Below are 15215 nucleotides of genomic sequence, written 5' to 3'. Positions count from 1 at the left end.
CCGTCCGCTGGCTGTCTGTCACTCTGGGGCAGATGGGTTTTTTTTTGTTTTTTTTAAAGGAGAGCGATAATGCTGAACTGAGTGGGGATGACACCAGCAGCTTGTGTTTGTTTGTTGTCGGGCTGCTCCCTGTGATCTCTGGGAAGTGGTTTCAGTCTTCTGAGAGCTCAGCCGAGGCCGCGGTGACTGCTGGGCCATTACGAGCCGAGCCCGGCGCCGCCACCGCCGTGCGCTGCTCAATGGAGGCCCGGTCCACGGCTGCAGATGAAGACATGTTTGTCCTCACAGTAAACAGAAGAGAAGCCCGTGCTCCGCGCTCGGTCACTGTCGCCGGGCCTTTTCATTTGCCCTTTAACCCGCAGCTGTATTTTCAAATTGAAGTATGGATGTTTTACATGAATTAATTCTGCCCTACACAATGCAGAGGTGTAACATCGCGCCGGCTCGCCTGCTTTTCCTTTTCATCACGTAAGCGGAGCGCCTGTGACGCTGTAATTTGTTTTCGGTCAGCGCTGCTGGAGGAGGGCAGGGAGCACGGCGGCCATTTCTCCGCTTTCATACTTGAAAGTTGTTGCTGTAATTTGTTTAATTCCACAGACACAAATGAGACTTTTTTTTTTTTTAAACCACTGTAAAGCAGAGATGCAGCCAATCTGCCCATTAGGAATGTCAAAACCTGCAAATCCATGACAAACCAAAAGTAATTACCTGGGCTGCAGAAGATTTAAGTTTAAAGATGAAAGAATTTATTTCTATTACTTTATTGTTAATCAATGTAGTTTACTCTGGACCGGCTTCATCGTGGGTGGACTCATCCTTGTCCGTGCCTCTTCCTAAGGCATGTTGTCATAGTGACTGTCCTTCAAATAACAATCAAAGTTGATCTTAACATTCAGCGCAGAGGGGAGGGAGCCAGGTGGGGGGAGGCGGGGGGAGGCAGGGCCTCAGAGCAGCCCTGAGCTCGATTTCCTCTTGCCGTTTGTCACTCTATTGTTTCATTGTACTGTTTGGAAACTACAGCTCACGCCTCCCTCTCTCCCTCCTTGGTGTCACCCCCCTCCCCTCCTTATTTATGGGAGAATTGACGGGAAGCCTGCATCGGAGCGCGCCGTCTCCTCTTACCTGCCTCCCATTGAGGCCCGAGGACAATGAGCCGCACGCCTCCGCCCTCTCCGCTGACCCGCGGGACGGGAACTCCGAGGCAACAATGCAGCTGTTTCTTCCCACTTTTAATTAGTGCAGCTGTCTATTGTCTCCCAGCCTTTATCCTCATCCTGCTCTGCGACATCCAACGTGCCTGACGGTTGCTAATTTAATCATCGTCACGCGTCGCTCCAGCTCTCATCCGTCAGTATGTAAAGAAAGGGCTGTTTACACACTGGTTGAAATAATCGGCTCCTGTAATGAGTCAAAACTGAAAGTTTTGCATGGAGAAACAAACTCGTGTCACTTTTTGATGTGGGTGTTACTTTTTGGATCAGAATTTGCATGTCCGCTCCGCTCTCCCCCTGTAGACTGCTCCTACACATTCTCGCCGTCGGTAATTTAGCCCAGCCGGTTGTTGTTGGTGTGTGTGCGTGCGTGTATGCTGTGATGGACAGTCATCGTTTCATCATCATTTTCATACGCGCCCGCTTGTTTGTTTGCTGCTGGTTCCTGACCTTCTGTCTAACATATGGCTGGCATTGAATTGGTAACATGCTGCGTGATGGTCCTGACAGATTGACTGAGCTAATAGCTGCATGCCTCGTATCGCCGTGCTGCATTTCAATGCTTTTAATGTGTGCTGTAAAGTGGGTTGGTCTCTCGCCCGCCCCGGCCTTCGAACGAGCTGCGTCTCCGCTGGCCTGTTGACCAGTGGGCCTGCCGCTCAGCGGCTCCGCGGGAGGAGGAGCGCAAGGTGAAGTAAAGGTGACGACCGGTGATGGAGAACCTGGAGGCACAGCTGTGTTTGCGTCTGTGTTTGCGTCATGGATTCCCTCTCACTGTAACGAGCGGCTCGGCTTCTTTTAATTCAGGGAACGGATCACACCCAGCTCGAAATATCCTCCCCGACACCTCTGTAGACTCTCACCTCCAAGTGTTGTGAGGGAGGCAGAAATAGGACACATAATCACATTATGTTAACAGCTGACATACCGAGGGATGGATGAACACACACACAATCACAATGATGGATGGAGAGAGAGAGAGAGAGACACACACACACACACACACACACACACACACACACACACACACACACACACACACACACACACACACACACACACACACACACACACACACAGCCTGCTTTGGATATTAGAAGTATTTGGCAGTTTTTCCCCAACTGTGCACTTCTGACTTTGCATCATCCTTTAATTCATGGTTATTTCCAAAGTGAAATGCTGCCAGGCTATAGGTACACACACACGCACACACACACTTGGACACACTTCCAAAGTCATTCAGCGGTTGATGTGTGAAGGATTTTTTTTGGCTGAGCTCCACTGCTACACCTGATAAAAGGTGCAAGGCCTCAGCATGTATAATGGGAAAAAGATAAAGATATTTTTTCGATACTGACCCTGGACCTTTTCTGAAAAAGTGGTTTCCCAGAGCTTCAGACCCCCATTTTATGTTCCCACGCTGGCTGCAGATCTGTCACATTGGTCACCCGGCGGTGCAAATCTAATATTACATGCAGAGCTAAAATAACATGTCCGCTGCAATTACTATAAGGAGCGATGGCACACGGGGATAGAAGGGAGACGTCAGGCAGAGAAAAGAACCAGCGGAGTAAGAGAAGTAGTCGAGGAGGAGCAGAATGAGCCAGAGGGATGAAAAGGATTTATTCTGAAATGAAAAGACAGGACAGGGCTGTGGCACAGAGGGGAAAAGAAGAAAATGAGCGATGCAAAGAGAGGGCGAGAGCAGCGGAGGTGGAATGATGCGCAGGGCCTGAGACGGCGAAGGAGAGCCGGGAGCCGCTGGGGAGCCGGGTGTCTGTCAGCCGTCACTAACTTATTCAGTCGCTTATTCACCGGCTTGGAGTGATATCGGTAGAACGGGAGAGCGGGTCCTGCGGCCTGTTCCGGAGGCTCTGCTGACCCCCAACGGGTCGGGCAGCGCCGTCAAGATGCCGAAATGACTTCAACTTCGTCTCTCTCCTCCTCCTCGCCTGCTTCGGCCCCTCCCCTTTCTCCTGGGTCAGGTGTAGTGTGGATGTTGGTGTTTATCAATAATGAAGAGATGAGAGGAGGAGGAGGAGAAAGCACTGCTTTGGTTCTTACCCAGGGATGAATTATTCACACTGTGTGTGTGTGTGTGTGTGTGTGTGTGTGTGTGTGTGTGCGCGACTGCCTGTCTGAATGTGGTTACGCTTTACCTATCAGTTAGCATTTTTATCTCTTACGCAGACTTTTTTCCCCCCCTCACGCTGGCAGATGCTAAATGATTAATCGTGTTGTGCGCGGCGTTGCGCTCGCAAGGTGTGATACGCCGCGGTACGACAACAGAAACCACCATGTATGTTTCACGGATCGCGCTCGCCTCCTCCGCTTCCATTCAGACGAACACGATTCCCATTTCAGACCCGTTTGACCAGCACAGCTTGCTCGACCAGAAAAATTCTTGGAGGTATGCACCAAACTGGGACAGGAAAATGGATGATGAGAGAGAGTCGTCCGCGGAGAGATTTGTGAATGTAATTTCATGTTGGGGCCCCTGCAGTTAAATGGCCGAGAGACCTCATTGTGAGTTTTTGTACTTGGCCAGTTTCCTCTCACTCCTGAACTCATGCATAATGTAAGGGCTCGGTCTCACGGCGCGGCTAAGGTCACGGTCCGGTTTGGGATGCGGGAGGTTATTGGCGTTTCAAGCGGACGTGTGGGCAGTTTGGAGAGCGTGAAGTGTGTTTTTAGGCTTTTACCAACTTCCCTGCTGGTTATTTTTTCATTAAGATGATACACTTTAATTGAATTGGCAAATGCAAGTGATCTTCGCAGGAGTCCTAAGGCGTATTTGTTATAAACAAGCAGCTAAATAGGAATCTGTGTGTGCGTGCGTGTGTTTGTGTGTGCGTGTGCACTAAACACACACTGTGCAGGTTTCTCCTCCAGCTGTTCATTTCTCCTTGCCACTTTGAAGCCTGTTCGCGTCTCCCCGTGTCCCACCCTCCGAACTCGGCGCTCCCCCCCGCTCCCCTTCTGTTACATTTCATGCGCCTCTGCCTTCCTTCCTCATTTCTGCCTGCGTTTGATTCTGCGTCTCCTTCCACTCTGTGTTCTCAGTCACTTATCAAATATTTCATCATGTCACCGTGAACAAAGTGAAATGCAGCGCTCCCTTCTTCTCGCACCTCTTCTCCTGCGCTTCTGTTGCATCACAGTGGTTGGTTTTTACTTCCTGTCTCCTGCACCAAACTCTCTTTACAGCTGTTTGCCTTTGTTCAGCTCCGTAGCCGATTTAACACCTGTGGTGATGTATTTCCTCCTTTTTAGTCGCAGCTCTCACACTTCTTTATCAAACCAAGAATCAAACCTTATTGCTCTGCCTTCCTCTAGTAAAATATACTGAATTTCAGCAGAATGTCATTGGAGAAGTCCATAATGTGGATTAGCCATTTCTAAATGTGGCTTTCCCGTGTTCTATTGATTGGCTCCTTATAGCGAGCCCAGTGGAAAGGTCAATAAGAAGACGAGACACATCTCAAGTCTTCATTTCCCAGTTTTATTCTGGGCTTGTCAAGCTTCCTCTCCTGTCAACGCGTAGCTGCATTCTCCCTGCACTTCCTGCATACCAACGTGTGTGTGTGTGTGTGTGTGTGTGTTTATGTGGCTCTATGCATGACCGCATGTGTGTCTATGCATATGTGAAGGTCAGAGGAACTGGTGCAGACCGGTGTCGGGTAGCAGCGGGTTCAGCTTGGTTCTGGTGCAGGCTCCGGCTGATGATGACGCCACACGCAGCCACGGCAGTGTCACCGCCGCGTCAGGGACCGCTGTGACCAGCACCTGAGCCAACGCAAGTCACCTTTAAAGCGCGTTCGGTCGCCGCCGCTTGAGTTTTACCCGCTCGCGGTGAAGCAAAGAAAAACCGTCGCGGTTAAATTATATCTGGATTAGTCACAAAAACTCGAGCAATTTAAAGTGATCAGGGTGGAAATAAAGAGCTGTTGCCAGGAATCAAAGCGTTGCTCTCCAGCAGGGATAAAGACGTGCGTTATGAAACATTTACGTTCGCTCTGTGTTTCAGAACAATGGGTGCGGGAAATGTTGAGTCGGACACCGCGGGCGCAGCGGCTCCGCGCGAACCCTCCGATGAATGGACTCTTAACAGCACGCGGCTAAACTCCCTGAAAGTTGAAAGTCTGCTCTTTATGGCTTTGAAGCTCCGTTTGGAGCCGAGAGCGCGCCGCTCCCCAAAAACCAGCGCTCCGCCAGTAATTGTGGGATTGATCCGCTGACTCCGTGCCAGTGTCTTAAAACAAAAAGCATGGGGAGTTTGACAAAGCGGGCGTTTGGCAGCGGCTGCCTGTACAAACCACCTGTATCCAAGGCCAGTGCTCAGGCATGCAGACGTGGCGCTGCTGCAAATGAAAGCCAGGCCTTTGCAATGAGCGGTGGAAATGCAACAAGATCCAATTGATCATCATTTACCACTTGGCAGGTGTGTTTAGAATCCGTCGAAGACCCGGTGCACGTTATTTCCTGATGCTCATGAACAGTGTGATGAATATGATGGAACGTAAGCACCTGTGGCTTTTCACAGCCTAAGCTGTTTTCTTATATATAACTGAGGAACACTTCATTGTGCTAATGTATTCTAGGAGTGCAACTTGTTTGCGTTGTGACATCCAAGCAAATGGGCTTTGGAGTATGGGGGGAAAAAACTCATTCCATTAAGTTTCATTTCATTAAATCACGCGGCCCTGGTTCCACTACTCAGCATGTCAACAAGTGGGAATGGTGGAGCGGGAATGATCCTAATCCCTCTGCGAGATGAAGATTATGTTTAAGACAAAAAGTCAGGCAGAGACGGATTCCATCAGGGCAGAGCAGCCTCGGCTCCACGCGGCCTTTATAAAAGCTATTATTCTTCAAGAGTGGAGAGGCCGGGCACAACAATAACAACCACCGCACAATAATGGAAATGGAGGAATTTGCCCAGACCTGGAAGAATAATGAAGGTGCAGGAGGCTTAGGGAGGCAGTGGGCCGGCCGAAGAGAGACACACACACACACACACACACACACACACACACACACACACACACACACACACACACACACACACACACACACACACACACACACACACACACACACACGAAGCCTCCCTGGTGAGACGGCGCTGAGTTCTGCCTTCTCTGGTCCCCCCGACCCGCTACGTCGGTGCCGTCAGACGGACCCGGACCGATGAGCGCGTGTTGGTATTTATAAGCCAGAGCCTCACATGGGCCGAGAGAGAAATTAAGCTCTCTTTTCTTTTCTGTACTCGCTCTCTCGGCTCTCGCAGCTCATTCATCCTGCTTCACAGCGTTTTATTCTCGCTCTCCGCGCGCCGCCACCGTGTTGCTCACAAGGTCAGGTGTGGAGTCTACCCTCGCTCTGCAGCTCCTCTCCACCTGGATCATCCTCCCACCTCCTCTCTCCCGGCATCTTTTTCTTTTTTTTCCCCACCTACTTTCTCTCTCACTCCTCATTTTCATCTTCAAACCGCTGCTTTTTGTGCCTCAGCTGTCTCCTATTAACCTTGTTTATAGCTTACACTGTCTCTCCTCTAAGATCCTCCTCCTCTCTCCTCTTCTTTCACCACTTTCTCTCTTCACTCCCTCCTTCATTCTCTATTCCTGGCGCGGCGCTCTCGTCACACCCTTTCATCCCCACTTTCCTCGCACCCCCCCTCCTCTCTCTCCTCTGCTCTCATCCTCCATCGCTTTGACATTCCCAGCCTGTCTCTCATCTCCTCCTTTTCATCCTTCCATCCTCCTAGGACTCTCACACTCCTTCCTTCCTTCCTGATTCATTTCCCTCTTCACAGACGAATGGTGGGAAATATGGAATAGGTCAGCCTGACCAGGCAGTGGATCAGAGAGGACTGTGTTAATATGGCAGGGCTGTCACAGCATATTACGAGCATAATGTGTGTGTGTGCATGCACATGATGTGGGCGTTAAAGATATAATGATGGGTGACAGTGCTTAGCGTGGTGACATCTGACTACTGGAGGATGTTGATGAGGGCACTTTGTGCGCGCACAGAGCTTTTTTGCCCGTGTGCATTTGGTTTCCTCACCTGCCGGCAGCGGAGCTACTGTAAAGTAGACCAGCGGTGACACGAGGCTTCTGTACCCCCCCCACACCCCCTCCCTCCCCCATTTATTCTCACTCCTACCCTTGAACCGTCTTTTATTCTCTAATTCCCTCAGCTTCCGTCTCTTTCTAAATATTTATACTGACAATTCAAATGCCGCCGAGCCGCAGCGTTTTAAAGCGGCCGTGTGTGTGTGTGTGTGTGTGTGTGTGTGTGTGTGTGTGCGTCGATGGCGGAGGTGAGGGCGCCTCGTGTGCGGCGTTCATTTCCCCGGGGCAGTGCGGACTCTCATAAGGCCAGCCTGTCTCTCGTCGGAGCCCTGGCAGGAGTTGACCCGCGTTGCCTCTGCTTTTATTGCCTGCCGACGACAGCGCGGGTCGGCCCGGCCCCCGCCTTGTGTGGAGACGCCGCCGCGCATGTGCTCCTGTGTGTTTGTGTGGCTTTGTGCACGTGAGTGACTTGTCGCCGGCGCCTCGTTGTGTAATGGTTTTGTCAGGCCGACTCTGCCCACACGGCCCAATCGAGACGAGTAATCAAGGTTTTTAATAACCCCCGGTGCCCCCGTCTCCTCCCCTCCATCCTTTTGTAACCAGAGCATGGGTCCCATTCCCAGAGCTAATTTGTAGTTAGTCAAACTAGTTAAGGCAGATTGACGGGGGCTTTTACACTAGCTTGATCTTTGCTAAACGCTTTAGACGGGCCAGGAGCGCCGGTGAAGCCGTCATGAGATGTATATGGGTGCCTCCACCTCACAGACAAACTCGTTCATGTGCGTCCTGGAAAGGGGGGAGGCGGGGGAGACGTTTCCAGCCCAGGAAGGCTCCCATGGGCAGCTCCGCGGTCGTCCAGAGGTTCCGCTGTGGCTGCAAGGGGGTTGTTTTGTGGTCGTAAATTGGGCCGGCCCTGGGAGAGCTGGTGTTATTCTAGGAAAGGCTTGTTTTCCTCCACTCTTCCACGCACGCCGGCCTCCGTATTGATATCTCGCATCTCCGGAGACGAGAAGGTGCGGCGTCCATTGCTCGTCAAAAGCGGGAGACAGCGCTGGCCTTTCCTGCTCCCTCGCAGCCCGCGGGCGTGGACGCGCGCCGTCGGCCCCGCCGACCGCATCAGTTTCAGTGGAAACCGGTGGAACTAGTTCTCGGAGCCATCGTGGCTTTTAGGGGAAGCTGCGTTTGCTCGGTGCCATCGCAGCGTCCTGCTAAACGAACACACTCGCGTCCCCACATGCAGAGGCTGTAGACACTGGAAGTTGTATCTTAAGGTAATCCGCGCATACTTAAAACAGGTGCCATCCTGCTGACATACACTAATGCGCGCTTACTCATACAAGTAATTACATTTTCACTGAGACCTGGATTATACACACACACACACACACACACACAGATTGTCTTTTCTAAAGCTCCCTCACTCTTTCTGTTGCTCACACACCCACTGACACAACGCACCAAAAACAGCATATTTATTTTGACTCTGTTATGCAGGAATGTGTCGGCGCAGCAAATGGCAGGCTGTGCAGAAGCAGAACCCATCCGCATGATTTATGACCTGTGTTCAAAGCAGAGTTGGCTTCTCTCTCTATTTCTGGGAACTTCCCTTTTCCTCTTTTGGGCCGCTCCATCCTCGCGTGCAGTCACATTGTGAAGGCAGCTAACGCAGTCGTCTGGTTTCACCAGACACTCATACTCTGTCCTCGTTGATCATCAGATGTTTATCGGCGCCCTTTCATTGTTTTCTCTCCTGCTCTGCGAAAAAGACGAGCGCTGACGTTCCTCTTTCCCTCCCGGTCTCTTCCAGGAGAGTCGACCCAGCGAGTGAAGGTGGAGCCAGAGGTGTCGTCATATCCGGGCCAGACTGTCAACCTGCGCTGTGCCTTCACCGATTCTACTGGGATTCAGCTCACGATGGTCAGATACGCGCTGTCATAAAGCAGCTGTTCTTTCTTATTTCACTTAGATTAGATTACTTCTTTACAGCACTACACTCATTGACTCTAAACTGGTTTTGTGGTATAAGATCCTAATAAAAATGGCTGCTTGAATCCATTTTGCTGACTAAACACAATACAAAATGAAATTACTGGGGGCTATACTTTGATTCTGAAGTCAATCAGACACTGGCTATTAAGTGAAATCACATTTGACAAATTTTACTAAATGTGTTTCTTTCAAATAGAAGTATTTGTTTTTTTTTGCACTGACCTGATTCTGCGCGTGTCTGAAACCCGTGAAATGGGTGCAAACGAAAATCATATGAACATAAAATGATAATACAGGTCTGTGTGCTCTGTTGATGTGGCACATTAAATCTTAATCTAACAAATCACAGCCTAAAGAAATGATCCTGAGTCTGGTAATGCGTTTTTATCACATTTAGGCCCAGCGCTTTATTACTCCAAACAAACAATGCTAAGCTTCATTTTTCTGGAGGGGATTGAATATGGTAATGTCCACAGTCCTTAGTCGCATCTCAATGAACTCTGCTTGGTTCCGCTTATAGCAGCTGAGAGCGCGTGTGCCGCGCCTCCATATTCATACGCCTTCCGCTTGTTCCGTATGCGATGCTGTGGCGTTTACAGTGATACAGCGTTGTCATGACCGCGGCGCTCGCTCACCGTAACCACTGACTCCTCCCCTCAGGTCACGTGGATCTACGAGCCGAAGGACGGCGAGCGAATCAACATCGCCGTGTTTCATCCCAGCTTTGACCCCAACTACCCCGACTCGCCTCTGAAGGGAAGGGTCAGCTTCACCCCCAGCCCCCCGAACCTGAACAGTCCCTCCATCCAGATCAACGACGTCATGATGAGCGACGAGGGGAAGTACATCTGCGAATACGCCACCTACCCCAGTGGCAACGAACAGGGCATCACCTACCTGGTCATGCTGGGTGAGACACCAACTTCATCCTAATGCTGTGTCGGTAGATCGAAAAGTAGAACGCGACTGAAGAAACAGACGGAAGCAGACAAATACGCGATAGACATACATTGTTCCTGTTTCCAGCTTTCACAGGATCAGGTTTATCTGCCATCTTAATTAGCAACAGATAATGTGACATCAGAGTGAAACTGAAAGCTTATGTGAAGAACAAAGCCTCTGATCACCTGCCAACACTGAGCGTGATGATCACTAAAGAGTAGGAGGGAAGCTTTGGACTTTCAGATTCTGAGATTGAAACAAAAGCATCTCAGACTCATGACTCAGTGTCTGCGTCATAGGCAATAATACCACAGTTCAGGAGGTGCGGCGTTGGGCAGAATGCGCCTCGTGCACAGTCACTGTCACTGAGCGGTGCTTTTACAGCGTAACTAAGCTATCGGGATTGTCTCCTGGGTTCCAACTGAACCCAGCTCCCAGGAATTACAGCCTTGTTAATTACACAAAGCAAAGGCGTGACCACGTTTTAGTAGGCAGGTAGGGAAAAAAAAACAATAAATCCCTGACTTTTCCAGCTGAAACAAGAACATAGGTCTGAAGTGGGCGATGCACATTTACAGTACTGACTATAAAGGCCTGAATAAACTAAGAGGACCCTGTGTCTCCGTTGTCGTAGCGCTCTCCCACCCCCAGAGGTAGCATCCAGGTTTAAAAGCATGTCCAGCGCTGCTTAATTGCTATTATAAATGGTATTGTCAGATCAATTGTGCTCCTGTTAATGCAATGGAACCACTGGTGTAACCTTGGCCCGGCACCAGTGCCTCTGCTGCACTCGCGTCTCCACCAACACATCACACCGGACCTCCCTGCCTCCCCGCAGGCACTTTATCGATCCGGCTGCTTGTCACGCCCGCTGTCAGCTTCTGTCCTGCCCGCTCCCCTCCGATCCCACGCCGGGATCAGGGAAGGCAGCTGAAAAGGCGTGAAGAGCCCGGGAGTGGGGGCCCGCCGCCGCTACGCAGCCATTTTAATAGACGTTGTTAATGGAAAAGCGCGGCGCCGGCCGGGGAAACGCTTTGTCAATGACGAGTGATGAGGATAAGCGGGGGATGGATTAAAGGGAAGATTTAGGGTTTGTTTGCACCGGTGCTTGTAATTGTTTATCAATGTAGAGGGAAAAATGACAAACGAGCGAGCAACAGGGTGAAGGGGTGAGTCGGGGCCGAGGATGCTCGGAGATCGAGCTTTTGGATTTGCCTTTGCCTCAAATTGTTTATCAATAAGGCTGCACATTATCTTTTCCTTCAGCCGTCTTATTTCCATTTTATCTAACTCTCTGTCCTTTGATCTCCCCTCTGCCGTTGTGTCTGTGAACCCACGCCTCCCTCCGTCCGTCCCTCCGTCAGCTAAGCCCCAGAACGCGGCCTCCGTCGTCACGGTGGTGGAAGGCTCTACCCCGGTGGTGGTGGCGCGCTGCGAGGCCGCCAACGGCCGCCCGGCGGCCCAGATCAGCTGGGAGACCACGGCCCAGGGCAACGCCACGCTGGGGTCCAAGCCCGGCGTCAACAACACGGTGAACGTGACCAGCGAGTACCGCATGGTCCCCACGCCGGACGACGACGGCCGAGAGATCGCCTGCGTGGTGACGCACAGGACCCAGTCCAGAGCGGAGCGGTTCCCCATGCAGCTGGTGGTTCAATGTAGGCTCCAAGATGATGGTATTTACTGTCTGTTTCGGTCCCTGGGGCGATTAATTGAGCTCTTTCCCGTCTCTCCTCCTCCAGACGCCCCTCGGGTGAGCATCGTGGGCTATGACAATAACTGGTACAGAGGTCGTACCAACGCGCTGCTCGTCTGCCAGGCCGGCGGAAACCCTGAACCCGTCTCCGTCCAGTGGAGGACGTAAGTAGCAGCGCAGCCTCTCTTCTTCTTCTTTTTTTTTTTTTTTTTTTAGTCGATGACTGTACTCCTGATTCGTTTTGTGCTGCTTCCTCCTTTGCCCTTCACCCAAAGGTCCACAATTCACACAGAGCTGCAATCAGCGCTTTTATTATTGCCACTACAGCCTCGTGCTCTGATTGTGGAGATAGCCGTCTAATTTGTCATAATATACTCCCTGACTGGAGATTTAACCCTCGCATAATAAGGAACATAATGTAACTCCTTATTTCCCTTCCCCAGTATTATCAGCTATTAACATAACCATGACAAATTTTGAGGGGAAAAAAGAACTGGAGTCTGGAAGTTTAAAATTGAAGAGATGAGATTTGGGGTCTGTATCCAGCAGATTTGATTTCCTTCTGTCACCATCACATTTTTCTCCACTGTGTGATAATGAATTTCCTTTTGAGACGGGGGGAAACTGATTGGTTTTGCACTCCCGATCAAGATTAGTGGAATTTGATGATTGTACAATACAACACATTTCCGTGAACGTACATCTGTCTAAATGCTCATTGTGCCCAAAATCTAACAAACCACAAACCGACTCTCATTTCTTCTCTATTTGTCCTCCTCCGTTTATTTATTTTTCTCTCAACGTGCCTGCAGCTTGTCAGGGGACGTGCCGGACACCGTGCAGATCTCGGGCAAAGAGCTGAAGGTGCTGAAGGTGGACGACAACGTCAACACCACGTTTGTCTGCGAGGCCAAGAACAGCATCGGCGTGAGGAGGGAGCAGGTCACGGCGATGGTCCGAGGTGAGCTGAAGGACGCGCGTTTGAGACCCGCAGCACAGAAAAGCTAACGCCAACGGACGAATTAGCATCGGGAACGCCCACAAATCAGAACGAGCTGCGCGTTCGGGGGTCGCTTGGGTCCCGTTTATCTTCCAGACCTTGTGTACGAAAACATTTTCATGCTCTGAACTCATGAACCGGAACCAACCGCACTTTAATCGCGCACGCTACACATTTGCGGGTGTTCTTCGCTCTCATGTCTTCCTGTGGGATTTACCTTGTTCCGCTTCACATATCACATTAGCACGCGGACACGTACCGTGTATTTATTCTGCTGAGGCCTCGCTGGGGTGTGTAGTGTAGGGAAAGAGGGTCCAGCTGCTCTGTGTGTGTGTGTGTGTGTGTGTGTGTGTGTGTGTGTGTGTGTGTGTGTGTGTGTGTGTGTGTGTGTGTGTGTGTGTGTGTGTGTGTGTGTGTGTGTGTGTGTGTGTGTGTGTGTGTGTGTGTGTGTGTGTGTGTGTGTGTTACTGTTGTAGAGCATGAGGGGGTGTATTTTTATGCTTCTTGTTCTCCCATTCAACTTTTTTTTTCATCTCTTGCTTCCTCTGTGTCCTATTAAGAATGCATGTCACTGTTCTGTGCCTCTCTGCATGCATTCGGCACCACTGTATTATCAAAGTTTCTTTTGCCTCAGCGGTACCCAAGGTCTGTCTGCTCCCTTTTGTACATCAGATGGTATTTTTGCAATGTTTTTCCTCTGCAAGGTTTTAAGAGGGCAGTCTGCTTTGTGTGTGTGTGCGGCGCAAATAACGGGAGATGGTTCTTTTTGTTCTGCGTTTCCCGCACGAGAGGAAGAGGTTCACCCCCCCGACGTCGCGATCACAAACGCAGCTAGCTCCTCAGCGCTAGCCCTCGCCATCGGTAATGACAGGACGGGCTGAGGAAAAGCGAACGCGCGGTGTTCATTAGAGCCGGTGTCGCCACGATTAGGCTGCGATCACGCAAAGTGATAGATTTGGCTCGGAGTCGCGCCCCGGGTGCGGCGGAGATTAGACTCGTGCCGACGCGCTGTCTGCGCGGCGGCGGCGTTATGTTGGTGACGCGCATCTGTCTGTGCTGCTTCAGCTCGTGGATGGAAGAGGTCCGACCCCCCGCACGCATCAACAGGGTTCACTACAGCGCCACGCTTTACCTCATACAAAATACATCCCCCTCCACTCTGCTGCATGTCTGCACTTGACTGGAAGTAATGCTTTGCTGACATCGGGGTAAACCTTGCCCATAGAGCAGAAAAAGTGCATTTCTCTGGCGTCTGCAGAGCCACGCAGCTCCTTCATGTCCTCATTCCTTCTTCACTCTCTTCTTATCGCACCCGCTTTTATGTCCTCCTCCCTCCGCCCCATCGCTCTTCAAGTCCCTCGGCTCGTTACGGTGCCACCGCGTGCGTCGGCGCTCCTCTGGGGCCGCTCTGTACGGCCCGCGTGCTCGTTACCGCCTTCTGTGCCCGCGTGTTACAAGCAACAAGCGGAGAAGACACCAGCTTCCAGGGGGCCGGGGGAGGAGGATGGAGGGTGCTGCTCTTAGACGACAGAGCTGGGGAGCGTGCACCAGGATGAATCAGTGCCGGCGCGCAGCCCTCGCACCCGGAGAAGGGAGAGTGTAATGGCATGAGGGATTGAGGGGGAGAGTGGATGCTGATGGCACTTAAAACTCCCATGGGAATCTTTTGCCACTGCATTCTATCTCCGCTGCTATTGGCCTTTACTATCTTTCAGTATAGCGTGTGTGTCTGTTCCCAAGCCTCTCAGAGCGGATCAGTCACCCTTTGCTGCTTCAGCTCCTGGCTGCTTCCACCATCCGTTGCCTCTCTCTCTCTCGCTTTGTGCCTTTTATCCCACATTTCTACTCCTCTCCCATTCTTCAACCCACTTTCTCCCTTTTGTTCTCTTCCTCGCGCTGGGTCTGGTCTCTGGCGCTGAACTTCCCACCGCTTCCCTGCGCCGTCATCCTCCTCCAGCTCGTCTTGTTCTCCCGTGGCCCGAGCACCTCCTCGCTCCTTCCCACTCCGCTCTTACTCACCGGTGGAGGAGGAGGAGGAGAAGTATAAAACGCGAGCTATGGTGAATTCAGGCAGCTATGCGATCGAGTATCAGATCAGTATTAGCTGAATTGAAAGGGTAGCGTGGAAAAGAGATGATTTAGAGCAAGAGGAGGCTGTGTACTGGCTCCAGATGGGGGTGTAACGCAGACCTATAGCGGCTAATGTGCAGGCGTGTGTACAAACAGGGCTAAGAGGGGCCGACAGGCGTGAAATGGCCAGCACCTGCTACATAGCAGGTCCCCGCTCTCCCCAGAGCTGC

General features: G+C 51.3%; 1 protein-coding gene across 2 annotated transcripts in view; it reads left to right on the top strand.

Annotated features, from left to right (window-relative positions):
• The window catches only part of si:ch73-22o12.1 (poliovirus receptor), a 61090-nt gene that overhangs the window by 15253 nt on the left and 30622 nt on the right, over positions 1-15215 (top strand). For both annotated transcript variants that reach the window (XM_055503106.1, XM_029129011.3), the window contains exons 2-6: positions 9096-9205; positions 9938-10187; positions 11584-11877; positions 11962-12079; positions 12728-12876. In XM_055503106.1, coding sequence (XP_055359081.1) covers positions 9096-9205; positions 9938-10187; positions 11584-11877; positions 11962-12079; positions 12728-12876 — 921 coding nt within the window. The remainder of the gene's footprint in view (positions 1-9095; positions 9206-9937; positions 10188-11583; positions 11878-11961; positions 12080-12727; positions 12877-15215) is intronic.

This window comes from Betta splendens, chromosome 16, assembly GCF_900634795.4.
Source record: "Betta splendens chromosome 16, fBetSpl5.4, whole genome shotgun sequence".
NCBI classification, from domain to species: Eukaryota; Metazoa; Chordata; class Actinopteri; order Anabantiformes; family Osphronemidae; genus Betta; species Betta splendens.
Note: the sequence above shows the minus strand (reverse complement) of the source record. Positions and strands in the feature narration are given on the sequence as shown.